Source organism: Phalacrocorax aristotelis, chromosome 3 (genome assembly GCF_949628215.1).
Source record: "Phalacrocorax aristotelis chromosome 3, bGulAri2.1, whole genome shotgun sequence".
In the NCBI taxonomy this organism is placed as follows: domain Eukaryota; kingdom Metazoa; phylum Chordata; class Aves; order Suliformes; family Phalacrocoracidae; genus Phalacrocorax; species Phalacrocorax aristotelis.
Window position 1 is genome coordinate 130,471,021 of NC_134278.1, and position 23,506 is coordinate 130,494,526.

At 42.0% G+C, this 23,506-nt stretch overlaps 1 protein-coding gene across 1 annotated transcript in view; it reads right to left on the reverse strand.

Moving 5' to 3' along the window:
• The window catches only part of XRN2 (5'-3' exoribonuclease 2), a 52,392-nt gene that overhangs the window by 6,599 nt on the left and 22,287 nt on the right, over positions 1–23,506 (reverse strand). Inside the window, exons 18-28 of the mRNA XM_075089684.1 lie at positions 22,004–22,111; positions 21,839–21,928; positions 21,295–21,367; positions 17,667–17,750; positions 16,730–16,827; positions 16,557–16,636; positions 14,699–14,755; positions 12,579–12,647; positions 12,347–12,481; positions 10,870–10,997; positions 4,675–4,735 (exon numbers count right to left, since the gene is read on the reverse strand). Coding sequence (XP_074945785.1) covers positions 4,675–4,735; positions 10,870–10,997; positions 12,347–12,481; positions 12,579–12,647; positions 14,699–14,755; positions 16,557–16,636; positions 16,730–16,827; positions 17,667–17,750; positions 21,295–21,367; positions 21,839–21,928; positions 22,004–22,111 — 983 coding nt within the window. The remainder of the gene's footprint in view (positions 1–4,674; positions 4,736–10,869; positions 10,998–12,346; positions 12,482–12,578; positions 12,648–14,698; positions 14,756–16,556; positions 16,637–16,729; positions 16,828–17,666; positions 17,751–21,294; positions 21,368–21,838; positions 21,929–22,003; positions 22,112–23,506) is intronic.

Consider the following 23,506-nt stretch of genomic DNA (forward strand, 5'->3'; position numbering starts at 1 on the left):
TTAGAAAAATGACACAGCCATGATATAGTCTTTAAAGCTGAGGACAGGTAAGGGTACAATCCCTTACAGAATTCATAGCAGTTATGGTTTGCAGTACAAGGTATTGTTGTAAAGGAAAAACATTGGATAGTTGAGACAGTTAATCTTTTCTGACCCCTGTTTAAGACTGAGTCAGCTGAAGAGTGTGCTGCCAGCCTGCTAAGAGACAGGAGCAGCAGAGAGCACGAGCACTGCATTTCAGATGTACCTGCTGCGCCGCTGAACTGCAAGTTACTCTGTACGCCTTCATAGAGCCTTGCCTAGATTTGCTGGGTTAAACCGGCGGGACTTCAGCCTCGGAGGAGTAACCCTACCCAGAGGCTGATATATTCTTTGAAACACACCTGCAGGTCAGAGAGGAGGTGTGACTTTCCTGACCAAGGGAGGATTCGCAGCCAGCTGTACAATGTTGGGCAACCTGAGCTTGGGGCAACTGAGGGAGTGATGCTGGGAGAGGAAGGACTTTTAAACACACATTTCACCAGCTGGAACAGAGCCACAGCTGGAATCAAGACAGGTAAACTTAAGATTAAAATGAATGAGAACAGGCATTTTGGATGTGAAGGCTTTTGGTTTGGGATGCAGATTGCTTTTGGCTTCACACTAAAGCCTGTAAGACAGCTGCTCCACCTGGTCAGATTAATACCTGCCTGAATTTTAGAAAGGCAAAGAAACTCCTACCATCTCTAGAAGTGAAGTGCCTCAATCCCCGTTTATAAAAGTACGAGTCTTACCTGATGAATATGCAATTGGTAAATACGATGTGCAATACATGTACTAAAATTGAACACGCACAAAGGCTAAGTGGTAACACTGAACCGTGTGGTTTTTAGTTTTAGCTTCAGACGTATGTCTAGAAATGCACAATGTTGTCCGAATCGTTCCATTATGAGGAGCAACACTGTATTTAAAGTTAACAGCACATGACACTTTCAGGGACTAAACACTCAAGATCAGTATTCTAAGTAAGATATTCCTTCTGATTAAGTGTTTTGAGCACTAACTCCCCCCACCCCCATTATTCCTAGAAACCAGCAGACTCCCCAGGAAGAATACATTGCTCAGCCTTAAGGAAAACTACAGGGAATTACCTCTACAGCCCCAGCTCTAGGACTTCCATCAACAGTCACTCTGCCTCTACAACTCTGCTAACGTGCTCATGATAAATACCCTCAGCGACTGGGGATCACAGGCCAACACTTGCTACATGCCTGGAACGGGAAAGTTTGACACAAATTTCATTTTACATTAGTATGTTTTTGGCAGAGTTTAAACTTTTCGTTTAATAAAGTGCTGCTTAGTGAAAAGTTGGGATATTTAACAAATGAAACACATTAACACTAATAGCACTATTATGTCGGGGCATTTTTGCTTCGAGGCCATCTGAAAGAGCAAGATTGGTGACTTTCCGTTGGAACCACTACATATTCTAGAGGATAAACCTAGTAGGAAAGAAAAAATGAAAAGCTGCAACGCATTTTCTGATCTTAAAGCCAGAGAAGCAGCTTACACCTTTTTGCAGCTCTTAATTCACAGAACTATGTACTACTTTTAAAACACAAGAATTTAGATTTTCATTTGGTGAACAGAAATCAGGAAATTACAGTCCCCGCAGCACTTGACTTCAGGTTCGTCTAGTGGATGCATTAATTGGTGATTCAAATTCCCTGAGGGTGGAGATTTGTACGCAGCAAAGTCATGCCTCACGGGTAACAAAGAAAGAATTCTGCCACTTGGAATATCACACGAGTTGATATTGGCAAAGTTACTCAAGTGCACTATCCAGAGTTACGTTAACTTACAATTAAACCAAAGCACATACATAAAGGACAGCTAAAATACAACCTCAGGAAACTTTGCATAGTAACATATTTATTTGTTCCAACCTCTGCCCCTTTGGAAATCTCTTCTACAAGCAGGCTAAGCAAAAGGCTTTGCTTAACCAGATTACAAATTTCTGTCAGCCAGGAAAGCAGGTAGCCAATATTATATAGATAACCTCTGAAAGATATCAGATCACCAGCACTGAAGGCAAAAGCATGAAATAAATCATCTGCAATCTCCAGTAACGCAGCCCAGTCAGACCAGGGCCTGAACAGGACGTGATGAAAGGTGTCCCCTTCAATGGCAACCCACCGATTTTATTTTATTTGTTGCACACTGAATTGCATCACTAAATTTAAAAGTAAGAAATCTTATGCAGGAGACGAGATCATCTGGGTTCCGACGAAGCAGCAGCCTTATGCTGTTGGGTTTTTCCCACCCAGGCCTGTGAAGCAAGAGCTAGTATAGCCCCCACTGCAATACACTATCCCTGAAATAGCACAAAGGCTCAAAGCTTTCCTGGCAGGGACAGGGCTCCTTGTTTATCCCTGCTTGATGTCGCAAATCAAGGACATCGTAGCCTCCTGCCAACCCACTTCATCTGAAAAGGCTGGAGCAGGGGCTGGCCTCTCCCTCAGTTACTTTCTTCCTGGGAGCAGAGGTGATGGAGAACAGAAATTCCTCGCTTGCTCTCCCCAGCAGCACCTTGTTGCTTGTGGAGCACCTGAAGCTGCAGCAGCAAGCGGGGACAGCCTTGGGGGTAGCAGTACAGGACACTGGCAGCTCCCAGGGAATTAACTGGGACACTGAAAAACCTCTTGTGGGTGGGGGTGGGGGGCGGTTTCCAGTTCAACAGGTTCAGCCATTTTTTCCTGCACCAAGCCTATCTATATCCTTATGTTTCTGTTTAAACTTTTGCTTAAGTCTGCATGCTTATCTCTGTATGGCAACTAACTCAATAACAGCCCTAAGCATCTGTTTGATTTGTTTCCCAAATCAAACACCTTCCAGGAACATGGAAAAATTACTCCTCCTCAGCACTGAAGCCATCAAGTTAGTGATTCTCATAAACCATCTGAGGTGTAACAAAGCACCACCAGGGAGGTAAAGCACTGCAAATATACTGTCGTCCCTCGAAAGCTAGAATGGCATTCTCCAAGCTTCTCTAAAGCTTATTTTCTAGGTGAAGATGATACATCTTCAATTTACAGTCACCCCAGGGGACACCAGTTTCCTCAAGGTTGGGAACTGAATGGTGAAGTCAGCACCGCAACACTAGAAGCACACTGGACGGGTCAGGAGATCGGATCGCAAACACCATCTGTCTGCAAAAATGCTCTAGAGTACTTGGGCAGCGCGTGGTCACTTCTAAAAATATTTGCACAAGCCAAGCACAGTAACCTCATGACAGGAGTCTGATTAGAGACCCAGTCGATTATTACAATTGTAATAAAAATGTGTATTTCAAGTGAGAAACAAACAGAATTTCTAGTTGAAAAAAGTTATTTGTATGTGAATTGAGAAACTCTTCTGCTTTGCAAAAATAAACAGCCGGGTACAATGATAAAAGTATAGCACTGTAAAAGTAACAACAAGTTACAGACCAGTAGCGATATTTCACAAAATGGTAGCACATAAATCGGATTTAATTAAGGTGTGGGAATAGCAGCTTCCATGGACAAAGTAATATTAAAGTTTGTAACGCAAGATTCATTTATAATGCAATATTCCACATTGACGTGGCACAGGACAAGGGAGCCGGACTTATTTCAATAGGGATCAAAATGGTTGCCATGGAAAGCGTGATTGCGGAGAGCTCAATAAATTCTCCCAAAGCTGATATTTTCAATGGTTAACATTTGCAAATAAAACCATGAAAAAAACCCCGTTGTGCCTCAGAGCAGAAACTTCAAAGATCTCATATACGCTCTCATTCCTCCATAAATATAAATAAATGTCATTATTCATGGCTTTCACAGGTACGCTGGAGTTTATAAAGTCCATCTGACTTAAGGACATACAACCTATCAATGAAGGAGCGCATGTAAAACATCCCTTATTATCAAACCATGTCACATTCCTTCTATTCGATGGCACTTATTGGACTGCAGATTCCATAATCCTTCCCTGAGTCCCTTCTGCATTTAATTCAGTTCAGTCTTAAGTAGTTAAAGAAACTGTTTTCAGTGGCAACTAATAACTACTGACCTACAGTGACACTGCCCTACAATAGGCTTGTCAGGCCTGAAAAACTTGTACCAAAGAAGCTGATTAGGACTTCAAGAGGTTTGTAGCAAGAATCAATGGCTAGTCTGTACTAATGCTGCGGTTGCGGCACAGAAATGATAAAAGTGGAACACCATTAGTTATGCCTCATTAAGCTCCACAGCCCTCCTAAAAAGAAATTTGTTTAGCCTGTCCAAAATCTAATGCAGTTTTAAGCTCTCTGTGTTCAATTTCATAGTATCTCAAAAGCTTCAATAAGATAAAGGCCAAAGAACCAAGAACGGTACCAAAGCACCAACAGTAAAGTTAATTTTGAAGTCTGAGTTTTAATGGAAAGTGTTTTTGCCTTTTTTTTAAAATACAAAGTACTCAAGCCTTTTAAAGGATGAACACCACATAGTGCACCCACAAAATATAAATAAATCATGGACATTAATTAACTTAAAAAAAACCCCTGCTGTACAGCATGATTTCAAATTTAAGCACCAAAGTTCAAAACAAAGAAAATAAAAGCTGTGAAGCCTGGCAGAACCCAGTACATCCTCCTGGCCACATTTCCCAAAACTTTAATCCCTCCTGCCTTACCTTTGTGGTGCCTGTTGAAACAAGGGCGTAGGACCTCGCCAAGACTCCTGGGGTCTAAGATCTAGAGGGTAAAAAAAACGTTAAAATAAAAAGGAGCAAGTATACTTAAGGAGCTGTGCTCCGCTTACTCTTACACACGCCTGAGAACGTCTTTTAAGAAGTCAGACAGAAAAGCTCAAACTGGATATACATTTCACCAAGTCATTGGTTACTCTTGCTGATTTCGATACAGCCCTTATGCCCATCAGTGGCAAGCTCAGTATTAAAGGCAACTTTTTTTTTTAAAAATATGTCCAATAAGCTTCAAGTTATAAGAAGAATGAATTTTATTTGCTAGAAGTAGCGCTGGTTAGTGCTTGGACACTTCACAGGTATCTTCTCTTGAGTTTTTAAAAATGCAGACCCGTGTCTGTTACTGTAACAAGTGAAGACTTCATTTAACAATTACATTTCTTACAAGTACATTCATCACTACGCTGTATGAAAAAATATAGATACACACACTGCTGTGTCATCAACACACACCATGTTCGTGAGTAACAAATACTTAATACTCAAAATATGTGCAAGTTTCCCTCTGATTAGGCTAAATTATTCTATAAAGCAAATTAAACGAATGACCAGGGCATGTAATAAAGCGAGCAGTTCCACTTTATTAATATTTAAAAATAAATATATATATTCAAACTAGTTTAAATATATCCTAACTATATATGGATAAAGATATTTAAAAGTTGACCTAGACAATGACAATAAAAATCAATTAATGATCTCTCAGATAATGTAATCAGACTGAATTAAACCTTTTCGGGTACAAACTTGGCCAGAGACCTAGCACTGCCGTAATAAGAAGCTGCAGTGAAAAAGACCACCCACTTCTCAATTGTTTCTTCTACCCAAACTAACTCCTCACAAAGACATAGCAGTAACAACATTGCTTTAACAGGACATGCAATTAAACGGTTGTTGTTGTTCTAAATAAACTGGTCAGTAAACAGGATAAAAGAAACAGCTAATCAATAGCTCCCCGGCCAGCCCACAACACTCAAATTGTGCATCCATCAAAAGCTTCAGTTTCAGTGACACCTTTGATTATTTTCAATGGTGTTTAAGTGTGACCTAATTTCAACAGCTGGTTCCAGAAGTTGTCTAATGGACCTACTGGGATGGGACAGTAACGCCCTGTTAAACTGCCAATATTCAAGTACACGAAAGCTTCGCAATAATTTGAAAGAAGGCGGGGGAGAGACAGAGTAAGAAAATCTGCCTCTCAACTCTGCGTGGATTGTCTGCAGGCTGTAATGGTCCGACCCGGACAGAAGCCTTTCACGGCAGCACCCGAGCGCGCAGGGGAGCGTGCAGGCAGCCCCCATTGAAGATAACACCGCTTTGTCAGGGGAAATAAATTCTGACCCCAGCAGCTCGGCTGTTCCCCCCAGGCCTCCTCTGGGCACAGCTAATCCAGCCTACCCAGCCCAGCAACCCCTGAGCTGCAGAGGGGCACAGCCTGCACCTTATTTATTAAACACTGCATGTATATACACACACACATCAACCTATATACCTCTCCCTCTTTATATACACACAGAGACATATATACTGTTATCAGCTGATGCTCATCATCAGGTACAACTGGTTATTTCATGTACACTGTGACCAAACCAGTCTAACATCACAAGGACTGAAGGTGGATAGGTGGCACTTTTATACCGACCAGCCTGTGAATTACAAGGACTTTCATGTGCATAAATAGGTTGCTCTAACACAATGCTTCAGTGATGCTGTGTTTGCTTTCGAATACAAGATTAGTGCAACACAAGAAAACCCAGGCCCATAACACTGTCTTCAGCTACTTTGGGGGAAATGAGCAATTAAGCCACAAGATTAAACTGATGCTTAAGAAAAAAGTATAAAGATGAAATTGCTTTAAAAAATTTTAAAAATTTGGCAAAGCCAAAGCGTGTCACCATTTTCAATCAAAAAGTCTGAAGACTTTATTTCTAATAATTTCAAAGTTTCACAGACACCAGCACCACAGAAATACGTGCAATACAGAAGAATGGAGTTCTGCTAAAAATGTTTGCAGATGCACAAAGCCCCTCTATCTGTAGTTACTAACACCTGTAGTTCTTCACCTGCAGCCGCCAGGATCAGGGCTAGGTTTTGGCTGTCACCACAACCCGACCCGGCTTAGCTCTCCTTTTGCTTGCTGGGAGGCACACACTTCCAGAAAAACACCTCTCTATATTCCAGGAAGAATAACTGCCACGTTTCCCCACCCTTCTCCTCTGTGCAGGCTGAGCTAGGCAAGACCCCCAAGCATCTGGGCAATTATACAGACTAATACAGCCTCTCCCTCCCTGACCCTCCCTGGTCAGGACTTCACAGTTTAATTGAAGTTTATTAACACACTTCCCATTCCACTGCCAGGGTCAAATGGTGCTCTGGTGAGAAACCCAGTGAGATGATACTGGTCTCGCTCCCGTACGGTGTTTGCCATTCATACAGACCCCTGCTTGAGGGCTAGTTAAAAACTTGTGTCCTATTTAATCCACTTTCCACCTGAAAATGAAAGGACCCAGCTCTCCTGCTGTAACCACATCTTTTTGCAGCTCTAGGGAACAGTTTAAGAAAGAGTTTAATGAAATCATCATAAAAACATTTAAAGCCACCTTATTACTGTTCATTTTTATGGCTTTGACAGAGAACAATCTTTGAGGGAAAAAGTGTGGAGCAGTGAATTACACTTCAAAAAGGTACAAAATTGGAGAAGAAATGACAATTAATATTTTCTTCAGTCTTCAAAACTTAGGCATTTCCTAGACCTATAAGGCCAAATAAACTGCCTTCTCTAGCAGCTCCTCAAGTAACAATTTATCTAATCAGTGTGGCAATCAAAGACGAGATTTTCTGTTTACTGATTGCACTAATCAAAATCACTTTTCAAATGCAGCTAATTGACAAGTTTACTGACTGAAATGAAAGTCACAAATCAGATACCCCGTGCTGCAGAAACCAAATATGCCATTCACAGAGTACTGCCATACTGCACTTGACTCCCCAAGTTATCAGCACAGACAATTATTCATCAACTGACAATTGGCACATCACAGTCAAATCAGAGAACAACAGTAAGGAACACCCACAGCAGCCTCTTGAGGAAGAGATGGCACTTTGGTTGACCGCATTGCCCTTCTTAGAGTCTAATTTTACTTTGTCATACATATAAAAACATAATACATAAAATGAAAAGTTGCTCTGCAGCAATCCCGCAAAATGTGGGAATTTTAACCGTATCAACTCTAGTTTTTCAGGAATGTGTGGGTTCTGGATGCTTCCCAGTCCAAGTATGCCACAACATACAGCTGTTCTCTCACAGTTAAATAGCTGATGAATGCGACTCTGACGCAAGAAATAACCTGCTCCATTAAAACTCAGCATATGCCTTCCCATTCCTTCTAATTTGATTTTCTAGTTGAAGATATCTGTGCTTGACAGAGACGTTTGCTCTTGGACTGAAGGGGGTGACTGCAAAAGACAAGATAGCTGTGCTGTCAGGTCTAGGACACCTTTTGGTCCTCCTAGACAGAACTCTGTCTGGGTGAAATTGGCCCACGTGCTCAATTCTGACCACAAATTTCTGCTGGAGCAAACACACTGTCCGTGCAGACTGTTCCTGTTTAGTGAGATGACCACCACCTACTGCAGTGAGGTTCAGAGAGCTGCTGACACGCTCCTGTCTTGACAGGTTTGCCTGACACTCGACCCACGCAATCCATAACCCAGGATGAGTAACCGTGTCCAGGTGTGGTCCCATTTGCAAAAGCGTCCTTCAGCGTCCATGTCAGGAAGACTAATTTCAGCAAAAATTTTGGGCTGTGACACTTGGAAGTATTCTTCTAACAGGGGTTTAAGCAAGGCTTTAACCCTTTTACCAGGGTCTCTACCTGGTAAAGGAGGAGTTAAGACACATGCGGCCACTAGACACCGTACTTAGCTGTAAAGACTTCACATTGCAGTCAGTTTAAATCAGAAGTTAATTAAAGTTTAAGACTAATCTCCTAGGACAGCTTGGTATCATTAGTAGAGGAGGAGAAACGCAACAAAATTAACTGACGAAGAACGCATCTGCAGCATGTTGCACTGCGCTCTCCCATGAAAACAGAGTGTGCCAGGAACCAGCCCTGGAGAGCAACGGCAGGTGCACAACCCCTGCTTGGTGAAAGCGCCTTTGTACAACGACTGCCGGCGGTGTGCGAGGCACCGCGCCGCAACGGCGGCCGGAGGGACCAGCAGGTTGACCTGGCACCTCTTTTTGCTGCACGAACAGGAAAGCACGAGATCAACCTCTGCCTAATGGAGAAAGCAGCATTAAAGGAAGCGACACAACAAGAGAAAGGGGGCAGGGGGTGCAGAAATAGAAAGCCTTGCTTTCAGATTTGCCAGGCACACCTGCAGAACAGCAACAGTGGATGCCCGAGGCAATCTGAGGGTAAGGATCGGGTAAGAGACATGGGGAGGAAGGGATGTGTAAAAGAAAGCCACCAGACAGTTTTTCTGAGGCCAACAGATGGACTGGGATTTCATATCAATCAGTGGATTCAAGCCTCCTCAATTTGAAAGAATGATGGCATTGGGGCATATTTGCATGTGGAGTGCTTCCTATACAACACAAGGTGCTCGGATGCCACGAGGACGAGAGCTTTCTAAGTACCTAATTGGCAAGATCAGCCCCATGTACGTAAGGCAGAGAAAACTGCTTTGAAATAAGTATTTCCCGCAAAGTGTCAAGACTCGAGCTTCAGAAGATTTGAACAGCAGTATAGGGACTGATGGGTTCACAAATACTTTCTCTCTCACAAAAACCATGCACACATTTGCTTTTTGGAGAATAACACAAAAATGTGATGCCTGTCTGGTAGTTCTGCCTTCCCATTCCCCGCATTGTTCTTTTTAGATCATATTTAGATCATCTAGATAATTTCTTGTTTGTTTAAAAAGAACGCACTTGTTTTCCTTTAATCAAAGTTAATAGCTCCAGGCTCTCATATTCAATCCACCTCTGCACTTAAACCAATCTGATTCCTCACACACTACTCAACTGCACACTACACACTATTCCTGCACCCACTACTCAGCTACACTTCATCTACTTTGGGACTGGACAACAAGTTTAATTTAGAGTGTCCGTCAATATTATTTATTTGCTGTTTCATATGCACCAAAAAATGCAAGTCAAGTACAAAAAGGCCGACAGCTTTGCTATGCAGTAATCTGGTCTTCTCTATGTGACAAACTGTTGGAGTTCAAACTTTATCTGTCAGCTGTTTAAACTTCAAAATACGTGCATAATCCAATATTGCAAGAATTCAGTTGAACAGTGAGACATTCTTTCTTTAGAGCACCTTTTTAGGCAGTTTAGCAAAGTTTCCTCCTGCCTCAATCCCACCATCACAAAAATGCAGCTTCTGGTCACAGGTGAAGAGACAGGACTCTTAACTAGCGTCCTTTCCGGGAGCCCTTCGCAAAAGCAATTTCTTCCCAGGATGAAGAACTCCACCTCAGGTCGCACAGGATTTTTATCTTCCTGCTTCCAGCGACCCACTTGTTCACCAAGCCAACAGCAGCGGCATCCCTGACCTCCTGACCATCTCCTGCCACCTCCTTGCCAGAAGTTACAACACCTACTGCAGGCAGGAGAAGCCAGTACAGGACTGTGAGTTAGCAGTTTCGGTTCAGCCTGGTATCTGGGTCCTACAATCTCTCCGGATCCACCACCACACCTTATGCATTAATTATTTTCTGTGGCCAGCATTCCCCTCTTGTTCTCTTCAGACACAAAGCACCAACCTCCTGCTAAGTCTGCTGATGCTGGTGGGGTTGAGATTCAGCCACATCCTGAAAACATTTGGATAACAGACACCAGGAATCCTTAGCAGACAAAGTGCTATTTTTCCTATTGCGTTTGAATACTGGGAGCAGTAATCAAAATGGAATCCCACTTACAGGCACATAATTACATTTTAGTACCTTTCACTACAGCAATTCCATAAAGGAAGAGCAACAGAGAACAGCAACACAAAGTTAATGAAGAGGGATGCCTGAATCCACTTTTTATTTGTAGTAGTGCAACAAACCAAGATGAAACCATAGTATTTTTCCAACCCCAAAATGTAGAAAGCAGAACCTACTTACTTGACAACAGTTTAGGAATCTGCTGCTGCCCACTCAGAAGCGGCCTGGCGTACGGGCTCCCGTAAGTTCCAAGAGGTACTGCATTGGCATACATCCCTGGCATCCCTCTTTCCCTTGGCATCGTATGGCTATTATGTGTAAGAAATGGAAAGGAAAAAGAATAGGGTGTTTTTATGAATGCCACCTTACAGCACAGCTGCTCCCCAGCCCAGCAAACAGCCCAGCTCTCTCCAGTGTGTCAGCGGAGATGTGCAAGCACAACGCAGTGACTCGCTTACAGATCAGGGCCCCAGGCACGCCACAGACAAAGCACACGCATTGTGAGCTGGGCCCAGCAAAAATTCTGAAGTTTCCATAGCAAACCGCAATAAGCGGAAAAACATGTACTTCCTGCAAACTGCGTAAGAGTTCAGTAAAACTGAACTGCTGTCACGTTTCCTAATGAGTGAGAGCTGATAGATGCGGGACCTGCCAATGTCAGTGTGTCAACGTTTGCCAGGCCTGTGCTGTTTTTCCTGTGCAGAACTGCATTCGTGTTAACACTTTGATGATTGTGTTTGCCACCCTGGACAGCAATTTAATGAGACATCGTATGTGATCAATAATGCAACTATACTTTTTTTTAATATAACTATGACATTGAAGAACAGAACATGGTTCACAAGCGTAGCGCTGGAACAATTATGCTTTCCAACACACAACTGGAGGGAAGGGTGTTGCTTTTTCTTCTTCCAGCTCCTCCAGAGCCATATGATGAAGAGGGATTTTCTCTTCCCAAAAAGGCACTCAGGTTCAGTTGCTCACAGGGTTTAGTTTTATTTGCTAGTATTACAGCCTCCTTTAAAACATTCTCTTTTCTGGCTCTGATAAACATATGGCTCCTTGCACCCCCCAGTAAGGAAAAGCATTTCATTTTATCTGTAATATATAACCCCAGTTCGTTCTCTCATCCTGCGCTCAGAAGCATCCTCGTACTACACTGCAGCTCGTGAGAAAGTTACTCAGACTTTTGGAGAACCTGTAAAAACTGGCAATGCCTTGAAAAATGGCAATCAAATGGCTTGTATGGTGTAACATGTGCTTCAAATAAGGGTTTTTAAAACCCATTTTTAAAAATGCAAAAGACATTACCGTCTTCATAATAATTTTAATTATCACTTGTGTTCAACATTCTCATTGTACCTTCTGTACTTCAAGCGAGTATCCACCAAACACGTTGAAAAATCCCAATGGAAAAGCTAGTAAGATATATTTAGTAGAAAAAAGCCAAACCCAAAAGCAAGAAGAATGCAAGGCATTATGGCAAAATCATTGTAACACACAGTTTTCATTGATACTGAATTTAAATATCACATGCACCTTATCTCTGACAGTCCAGCCCCACACTCTGCTGCTTTTTTTTTTTTTAATTAAAAAAAGCAATAAAGGAGTATAGTCACCCCAGTGAGGCAGTCAATAACAGTGCTGCCAGTCTTACCCTAAAGTTCTGAACACTGACTGGTCCAAATGGACTGGTTTTCTGTCTCGATTAAAACCCAGCTGCGGTCTCCAAGGCCTGCCATCATTGTTGTTTTTTTCCCAGTCTCCTGGTTTCAGAACTGGAGCAGGTTTCCTTAATATTAAAAATAGTTCCATAAATACTTATCAGTGCAAACACTCAGATTAATGAAGAAAATGGAATTATTTGAAAACTGACAACTAATACTTACTTTGCACCAGGTAACACAATAGCCTTGAAAACAAAGTCTTCATCAAACTGTGGATCTTTGAAAGAGATACTAGGAGAAAGTATTTGAGGATTAGCTTTACATGATAATTAAGACAAGCAAGATTAAAAAGTTTATTAACAGTGATGTACACAACAGAAAAGGTAAGATTTAGAACCCACGACTTAAACTGCAAAATGCATTTCTTGCACATGGATATACTGGACTTGGATGTCTCAATTATTTTCCACAGGGTGTCCTTTTGCCTCCTCTCTATCAACAGCCGGTCCAAAAGAAAGTTTAATGCCCAGAAACAGTTAGTCTTATGTAAGGTAATGAAAGTATCTTCTGCAGACCCTTGAGAACAAATCCTCTAGTCAAAGCACTGATGGTACTTGATTAAGTTCAAAGGCTGCCACACTAGAGACAGGAAGGATGCCAGCTTGCTGTGCAGTCTAGTCAGATTTGTACAGAACTTAGAAGTGGGATTTCCTGGGCCAGGGAGTTTTTATCCTGAAAGGCAGCTTTGCAGTTGCATGCAGTTCCCGTGTAGGGATATACACCTATTTTCAGTGACACCTCGCAGACCCTGCATTTTGAGCTGTCCAGTATTAGACAAACTAAATAATAATAGAGTAAAAAGTGGCTGAAAGCTTAATTTCTGCTGGTACAATGCATTATGTAGCAGTTTGGGTTTGCTCTAGGAAAATTCATCCACACTCCTAGCAATTCCAGTCTCCTGGTGTAAGTACCCAGGTCTCAGATAGGTCCCACCAGGGACATGTTTGAAGTACACGGCACAACCTGCTTCCTGTTCTCTCTCTACCTACCATTTGATACAGAAGAATGCTTGGGATGCCAAGAAAGATAAAAGCAAACTACTAAGCAGAACAATCTCACTCTTCCAGCTGAAATACATCTGCTTTTCAGCAGAGAATGAATGAGTCTCGACGGAAAGAAAATAATGGTCCCTTGGAAAATTCAGCCAAAGTCACAAGAACTGAAGAGCAGAATCATGACTGCTCATATTATCTCAAAGGACAGGATGAAAAATCCTTGCAATAGAGGAATGGACAGAAGCGCAAAACAATTCAAACCTCCTGACAGTGGCAGATGGAAAGCCAAAAACTACCTTTACCTCATCACTCAAAGTAACTAAATCCCCATTTCAGAACATCCTTTCCACAATACTCTGACAGGCCACAACTTAGCATTTCTTACTGCCTGTAGATAGGTGCGCTGGCTGAACCAAGTTTTTCCTCCAAGGAGGCAGACAGATCACAAGTGATTTTCAGTGTCTCAGGTATCTTATGTCGCTCAAGAAGCAAGACGTTACAGGCTCAAGCATCACGTACCTATTACACTGTGCGAGAAAGACCCTAAGCGAGAAAGACACACAACACTAGATCTACAGGAATTTGCTGTCAAGTGCAAGAGTAATTAAAACCTTTGACCACAAGATTTACTCCTGGAAACTCTGCATTTTTTTTTATTCATTATGAAGTTTCTTATTATCCTCCCAAACATCACATTCAGGCAAAGTTAGTATTACTCCTTTACTTCTTAAGGACACGAAGCTTATGTTCTCAGGTATCCTCTGGGAATTGTTAGGAATAAAGATGGATAAAAATCCAAGAGGCAGAAATGAAGAACTGGGAGACTTTCAATCAATACCCAGTTCTGTCTCAGAGACTTGCTCTCATAAACGTTTGGTTTTCTTTAATTTAAAAGGCTTGATACAGACTACCAAGTTCTGCAGGTGCTGTTCTTTGCTTGCCAAAGACCCAGCTGAGAGCAAGGAGAACAGCAACAGCAGGAAAGATGAGGTATTTCTGCAGAGATGAAACACACTGGGTTTGATGCACTGAGAAACGACCACTTCAGACACCTGTGCAGGGCACGTCACCCCAGGCACCGCTTAACCGCCCTAACCCAAGCCTGCTGTGTTACAACGCACCTTGGATTCAATTCTCACCAAAAAAACAGAAATGTTTGAAGTAAAGCTTTATTTTTATGAGGAGATGGATTCTGTTGCAAATTCAACAACACAAAACACCAGAATAAACTGAGTTCCGATTGCTGTATTTTGTATGCTGTTGCATTAAAACCCAGACTTTACTTACCTGACCGCAGAATTCTGTGCGAGATCACGCAGCATTGGAACAGGAGACTCCACTGTCCTGGTATAGAGAAAAACCTCTGTCAAAACATTGTGTAACATATGTCTCCCCATTTGCTCCACTTCCTCGATTGCTACCAATCTTGTTTCCCTATCAACTAAGCCTGGGACACATAAAAGAGATTTCAAAATTAACTTGCCTTTCCCCTAAATCAAACGTTTCTACAAGCAATGGAATTACTGAATCCTTTTCTTAACGTCATGACTTCTGCAGCTGAACTGTGTGGATTCTCCTGTGTCTAACAGTGGGTTCATACGCTTCCCACTATCCAGTGGCCTGTTTACAAACCTCAGTGCTATTCTGCACCTTGGGAACTTCCAGGTACTGCTAGGGTTTGACTGAAACAAGCCAACAGGTTCTAAGAAGGCAGGAGAGGACCAGAAAGACAGACGCACATGAAGACACAAACCTGCTTCACTAGGAAGAAAAAGGCTTTAAAAAAAAAATTCAGCAGCTGTTTTCCACAGCACTTAGAGTGTCCTTTCTAATTGAGATTTAACAGGCTGACATGCAGTTGCATCTTAACCCTTCCCTTCTTTCCTCCAGAAAACTTTACCCCTTCAATTCAAGCAAACACCACGCTCGAGAAAATGGCTCTTATCAACCAGAAACCAGCTTCCTTTGCTCACCCTGCTGAGCACACCTGTCACGACTCATCTCTCCCAGGGGTCCCAAGCTATATGCATGCTGGCTGAATTCGATACAAATCTGTTTAGCAAAGTAAGACTTATTTTGAAGTAGTGCTCTAAACGCCTGCTCACCTTCACAGAATTCCTAGCAAACTACTTCTCTAGGTAAAAAAAAAAAAAAATAATACCCATTTCTCAAGCCCTATCCAGGGGAGACAATGCCAGAAGAGTGTTCTGTTTCCTGCATTGCTATTCCCTCCAAAAACAGCTCTGACTTGCTCATATTCTTCGCAAGCCATGACAAGAATAGAGCAATGTATATTAGTAAGTGTGCGCTAAGATACATTATCTGCCCAACAAAATAGGCGCGTTTGTGCATTTAATGCAAATGAGTTACTGAACACCTGCTTATGCCCCTAAGCAAAGTTAGATAAATGAATGCATATCCTACAATGTGAAGATTAAACTGATAATTTCTCAAACTAAATGCATTACCTAGAAAACAAAAAATATTAGCATTTTTTGTATGTGTAGCTGGTAGCAGTCCTGATTTTAGTGCTACTGCCTAAATGGAAAATGGCAAAAATATATCTCTCTGGATCTTCCTTTAATGCAATTAAGATTAGCATATAGAAAGCAGAATTGTTGGATTATTTTTTTTTTAAACAGCACGCACTACTGTAAGTTACATCAGACTGCATTAAATTAACATTTGTACAGAAGCAGAGAAGCCAAAACAACACGACCATAGTGAATAGGGCCGCTGATCATGGCTACTTTCACCTATTCAAGTTCAAACATTTCTAAATACATAAAAATCAGTCTTCCATAGGTTAAATGACAAACAACAAAAGATTCAGCAGCAACTAAATACACATATCAGAGCGCTTTAAAGATTTCTGATGCTGCTTTAAAAACCTAGTTCTGAAATAAAAAAATATAGGACTGTGGAATGAAAGGTTTACTTGCTTGGTTTTTCACCCGTGCTGATGATACTACACACCTATTACAAGCTAGCGGAAACCACGTTTAGCCTCAGAAGTAAATGCATTGCTTTGTCAGGAGTTTTAGGTTTCTCATTGTGGGCATAAAGATATTTTTATTTAAATCCAGACATAACTGAAAGAAATTCCCCTTAGCATCGAACAACCCATACCAAAAGCCATACTCACTGGTCCGGAAGAACAGCATTTTCATTCAGTGTCAGCTTTCCCTGGATTCCATAGCACAGCTCTGGGGGTATATCCACTGGCTATGGAATAAAAACCAACTTTTCAGCTGAAGCACTTTATTAGACCTCCACCCTCACCATTTACACAGACCCTTAAGAACAAGCACAGCCTACCTCTGTATTTTTGGTCTTGTACTGTTCTACGATAAAGTCACAAAGCGGATGGTGTTTTCCAACAAAGAGAACATCACCACCAAGGCTATTTCTTCTGCCTAGAAAAGGTGAAGAGAATGGGATAAGAGTTCAGAGCAAAGAGGGGAAGAAGGAATACAGCAGACCAGCACACCGTCCTGTTGACATCTCCACAAAAGAAAAGCCTTGCTGTGATTTAGGAGAAAGTTCTGAACGTTCCTTGACAGCATTGGAAAGAGTGTCTCTGCCCAGAACAGGACATTTCTGGTCACAAGGGTAGCTGGCAGACAGTAAAACAAGAGGAATCTTGTGTTCAATGGGAGGAACGTTGGATTTAGAACAGAGTAATGCTGAAGATACAGACAGGCTGGGTAAAAAAAAAACCCCAACCCAACCTAACCCCCCCCAAAACCCACACAACTCCCAAGCAGTTTACCTGCAAGAACCAGCTATTATTTTTGTACAAGGGAAAAAGTAACACGTACATTTGCCTACATAATCTGAACACGAAGCTTCACACATCATAACTGGACACAGCGAGCCTACTGGTCAGAACAGCCAATACACCGACCAAGTTTTACCATCAACTCTAACCTTGGAAACAGAGTTTATTCTTTTGATTGCAACATATTAATTTAACAAATACTTGACAGTGTATACTGGTAGAAGCTTTTCATATAATTAATCTGCCATCTAATTTTCAGGTTAAATCTTATGCAGGTCTACTTGCGTAAAAGAGAAGTAAGTGAAAGCTACAAAACGAAACCCATCGAGGATCATTCCAATTAAGAGCACCATATAGGAAAAAGAGGCTACAGCCTGCCATAATTCAGTTCAACCAAACATCCCTTATACCTTGCACATTTAGGGGGAAACACACTGGTAATAACAAGTTGTAACAAAATATCACAATCCTTACTTTCTTCAGGGGTGAGGTCAGGGTAGACTTCCTCCAGGGCAGCTCTAAGGCGTCGCTCATCAACAAATGGCAGTAATGCAACACCTGGTAAAACCAAAACATGATTTTTTTTCACACTTGTTGGGGAAAAAAAGGAAGAAAAAAAAAAAAGAGAAGACACTAGCATGGAAAGCTCCAAGAAATTCTTTACCCAAAAACCAAATGTTGCATCAGCCACAGAAAAGAAAACCCTACGCTTTCAGAGGTTGAGACCCTGCAGGCTGTTTAGAGAAAAGCAGTTCAGTGGTAGTGCAGGCTGCAAAGGGAAGCTTATCTCCAAGCACCCCTCCATCCTCCTCCTCCCTAGTCCTGGGTAGGCACTGGGAAGCAGTAACCTCTACCCACACCTGCCTCATTTAGAACAAGATGAGCTCAGTAAGAGAGTCACTATTTGTCTCGTTTGCTACAGATACTCCCCTGGCAGAACTCAACGCTACTTTATTCAAATTAATTTATTAAGAGACAACAATGGAAGAAATCACTCCCAGTTCAGCAATGAGGCAATACAGATATTATCCATCAGGGACTATTCCTACCAGCTATTAATTTCACTCTGAGATAACATGGAGGGTCCTCTCAGGATCAAAATCTCTCACTAGGCAGCACATCTCAGAGCCCGCTCAGTCATATCAGATGAAGCTGGAGAACAGCCTTCCCTGGTACACTCCAGTATATATTTTCTTCTATTATAAAATCCAAAAAAGCACTAACAAATTTACTATGAAAATTCTTCAAAGATTTACTTTGGTCACCTTTATTATCAGTTGGAATCTGGAATAATTATTTTAGTTTTTATTTTATTTCACAGAATCACAGGTTGGAAGGGACCTCAGGGATCACCTAGTCCAACCTTTCTAGGAAGAGCCCAGCCTAGACAAGATGGCCCAGCACCCTGTCCAGCCGACTCTTGAAGGTGCCCAACGTGGCCGAGTCAACCCCTTCCCTGGGGAGATTATTCCAATGGTGACTGTCCTCACTGTGAAAAATGTCCCCCTCCTGTCCAATTGGAATCTCCCCAAGAGCAACTTGTGTCCATCCCCCTTGTCCTCTCCATGGGACTCTGTGTAAAAAGGGAGTCTCCATCTTCTTTGTAGCTGCCCCTTAAGTACTGGTACGTGGTGATGAGATCCCCTCTGAGCCTCCTTTTCTCAAGGCTGAACAAACCCAGCTCTCCCAGCCTATCCTCGTATGGCAGCTTCCCAGTCCTTGGATCATCCTGGTGGCCCTTCTCTGGACCCCTTCCAGCCTGCCCACATCCTTTTTGTATAGCGGGGACCAGAACTGCACACAGTACTCCAGGTGTGGCCTGACAAGCGCTGACTAGAGCGGGATAATGACTTCTTTCTCTCTGCTGGTGATGCCCTTTTTGATGCAACCCAGCACCCTGTTGGCCTTCTTGGCTGCAGCAGCCACTGTTCGCTCATGTTGAGCTTCCTGTCCCACCAGGACCCCCAGGTCCCTTCCCACAGAGCTGCTCTCCTGCCAGGGGGATCCCAGTCTGTGAACACTACCATGAACACTTACCATGAACACTAGAGCTTTTCCTGACCAAGATGACAGCAAAGGCTTTCTACTAAACTGATATTCACAGTTTCACATTTGTGCCTATACCAGCTCTACCAGCAGGCAGGTCTCAGACACATTTGTCATCACTCTAAAGTACAATATTCACAGAGACTTTGGACTCCCACGGACAGAGTCCCAATCTAAAACTTGGTCTGCCTGAAACACTTTTGCTCCGGAAGTTAGATCTTTACGTGGCTTTATAAGAACAAAAGCTTGTCCTGGAGCTGAAGGAAAGGGGACAACTTAAAACTTTACCTGAAGCGTAATTACACCAGAAGCTCGTACCCTCTCCTAACAAAACCAGTTTGGAACAAACCATAAAATGTTAGATGTGTCAGAAGTTTAACCGAATCGGAATTTTACTTTGCCTACTGTAAAATAACAAGGAGCAGAGCTGTACAGCCTGCTGTTGCCAACCTCACCAAACAAGAAATCTGCCCTGTCCCTGCTTATGAAGTATGAGGATAATCTTCACGCAGACTGACTGCTGCTTTATCAAAGACAGCACCAGACCTCAGCCATGTTCAGATTTCGGCTGGAACATCGCTACTTGTTAAGGGAAGCAGCGATAAGCCTACGCTGGAAAACAAACAATTTATTTTCACCTTCATAACACACTGGTGGAATGACAACAAAACGGGAAGTGTTCATAACCCCAGAGACTGCAAAAAGGATCAATGCTGAGCCTCCAGAAGCATAATCACATCTCTGAAAGGAAGATCTTCAAACATTTCATTAAGGGGACAAGGTATACTAGATGCTTTTTAACCATGATAGCCTGCACTTCCAGCTTGGAAAATATTTCTTGTCTCACAACTGCCTCTTAAGCATGAGAATTCCAGATGATAGTCCAGAACAGAGAGTATATAACACAGTTAAGCACTAAATGAATCAAAAGTAACGTTACAGGTTGCTGAAGGCAACCCTGCTGAAGGGAGCTTTAGACTGCTTTAGACTGCTTGAGACTGGAGGTGTGGTAACTGGACAAAAGGACCAAGGAAAGTTGCCAGAATTACAACAGGGGTAAGAGAGGGCTTCAAGTTATAGAGGGAAAACCTGCTATGCAACACGTCTCGTAATGCCTAGGAATACGCTCTTTGATTTGGGAACACTGTCCCAAGGTAAGATACTCGTGTATCTAACGGTAGCTATTTCAAAACATAGGTGAGCTGCCTTTGGGGAAGAACCACAGAATCATTGGTGGCAGCAGGAGCCTCTGGAGATCATCCACCCCTCTGCTCCAGCACGGTCACAGGCTGCTCAGGTTGCCCAGGACTTTGGCCAGCGGGGCTTGGAACATCTCCAAGGACAGGGAGACTCCACAGACTCTCTGGGCAATGTGTTCCAGTGTCTGGCCACCCTCAGAGCAAAAATGTGCTTTCCTATGACTCAGATGGAATTTCATGTGTTTCATTTTGTGCCCCAATAATTATACCTATAATTGAGATGTTTACACTATTTAGCCAATAGTGTACCCAGCCACAAAATTTGGCAGAACTTTGAAATTAATATTCTCTAAAGAAAGAAGCTGCATTAAACACTGTAGCTGGTTTCTCATTCTTTGTATGCATCCAAATATTTCTATATTCCCCAAAGCACTTTTTGCAAGGTACTAATGCATCAGAGGTACTAATCAGAACCTTCTGTTCTGATTGAACAGAACAAGAACCATTAATTAAATGCAAAGGAGAAAAAATACAATTACACACTAAGGCAAATAAAAATAAAAAAAAATTAATCTAGTTCAGGACAAATTAACAAATCTAGAATGCTGAAATTACAAACAATCATTGCCAAACCTCAGTTACTGAACCATAAGAAATTACTCTGAAGAACAAATTATCAAAAACACACCTGCTGCAAAATACTTCTCCCCCACACCAAGTAACACAAGTTACCTGTGTGACTTGGTGTGTCACTATCTCACTAAGATAATTTTCCATTTTCTTCCTATTTTTACATAGTTTCTTAAGACTAAGGTCCATATAATATAGCTCAAAAAAGAAAAAACTTTAAATTTCACCTTGCCAAGCGTATTTCTTCCCATTTAAATCGATAGCAAAATCTTCAGGGTAGAAGTCAATTATGCTTGATTCCTGTATTTGAGAAATTAAAAAAACAGAACATGAAAGCCAATTATGACATTGATTCAGAATGCCATGGAGCACGGCGCTTCGCAGAGGGCGAGCAAACACAAAGCTAAGGAGAGCGCAAAGAACTTTGACTAACAGAAACAACTTTTATTAAATGCCACTTAAACACGAAGGTGGTAGGGCATTCCCATTACACAGAGTAGCAAAACAAGAAATTCAGCAGGATAGAATCATTCCAGATAACTGGGTTAGGGTATCTGCTCCCCAGTTAAGTTTTACGAGGTTTCTATGAGAAAGGAAACAATCGTACTAAACTGAGGAAATAATTTTTCCTCACTGAAACATCTGAATTCAAAGAATCACTTTTGAAGACCTTTGAAGAATCTCCATGGTCTACCAAAAAGCAGCAAGTCATGCTCACACAACTGCAGGACGGCATAACTTTACGGAGAGGAACACAACAAGGATTCTTACCGGATCTGTCATGAGCTTCCTCCACGTTGGTGGCAGAAAATTTCCACTTGCAGCTGGAAATACTCCCATAAGTTGTTCAAGAGGCTTAAACTGTTGAAATTAAACAAGATGATGTAGGACACTTCTAACGAGCTGTTCAGTCTTAAATAAATAAAGATGTCCTACCGGTTTTGAGCCTTTCTCAAAATCTGAAGGCATGTCTGCAATACCCTCAAAGTCAGAAGCAAATGGAGCGTAGTGAAAAGGGTAATACCAGTTCCAGGATGCACAGCCCTAGGATAAAGAAACAAAAAAATCAGACAAATCAGAAAAGTAAAAGAAAAAAAATAAAAATCACATAGCCCAGTCACTAAGGATGACAAAATTTAGCCCAGCATCAACTGGGAGAAAGGGGAGTCCCCATGATTAGAAAAGAAAGAGCTCTTGCCTCTAAAGGTACTCTGGACTTCAGGTTGGGACTTAACTTTTCATAGCCAGACTAGAGCGAGTGAGTTCACTGGACAGTGAATGGAGACCTCGGGCATTTCCTCGGCAGCACAGAACAGCAGATAGACTTCTATGCCAATACTCTTGCTATGTGCTAGGTCTGAGTCACTAAGGGAGACAGCCAAAGAGACAGGACCTAGCACCATAACGACACAACAGACCTTACAGCAGCATCTTAACCTTAGCTTCAGGACACTGTAACGTACCTCATGCCTTTTTCCTCCCCCTTGAGAAAAAACACACGAGCATGTGCACAAAGTCCAACACAACCGAGCACAAAAATTTATTGCAAAGGGTAGGAAATCACAGTCTATCCATATGGTTAACCAGTCGCTGGGGCTAAGCTGAGGAGCCTGTAAGAACTGGACACATTTTCAATTTGTGTAGAGTTGCTACCACATCCTGAGCAGGGAAGTACACACAGATGACACAGAGGAGGAACTTCCAAGCTTTCCGTAATTGTACGGACGGCAGAAATCAAGCTGGGCAGAAAGCCATTACAGAGGTCTCAACAGGAACAGAAGTTGTGTTTTTCTGGCAGCACCCACTTTGCACTACTGTTTTTTCAATGCAAAATCCTACCGCTAACTTAGGAATGTGGGGGAGCAGAGAACTCTGATATGATACACTCTACAAGGTGTGAAAATGTGAACACTCTTTGTTGCAGGTTGAAAAGTATTCTGGTGTTAACTGTTGCTTTTCTAGTACAAGCACTAATACACACTTTGAGTAATATTTTGCGTCCGCCCCCCCCCCGCCATTATTCATCTGTCTTGAATATCAGGAAATATAAAGTGCATTCACCTGAAAGAGGTAAGATAATCCTCAAAAGGAGAAGAAGAGTAAACTCAAACACATCAGAACACAATGAGCTTTGTAAAGGAAACGTGGCTCTAGAAGGTTTAAGTCAAGTTTTCACCTCCTCAGCTATTTTTCTTAGCAGTACCACTTGAAACAAAAGCCTACTATTTTGACTTCCAATTCTGCATAAGTAAATGCCAATGAAGCTCCTCCAGCAATATTTTTTGGTATAAAATTACAGAGACTATAGTCATTTGATGCAATTCTTCAGATTGTTTCAGTATGTTTCATGAGCCAGGTGGATTGGCTTCTCTTTTTTTTTCCCTCTCCAAACTGATGTTCGCACCAGTGGAACATGCTCTGCATTATTAGCTTTTTATA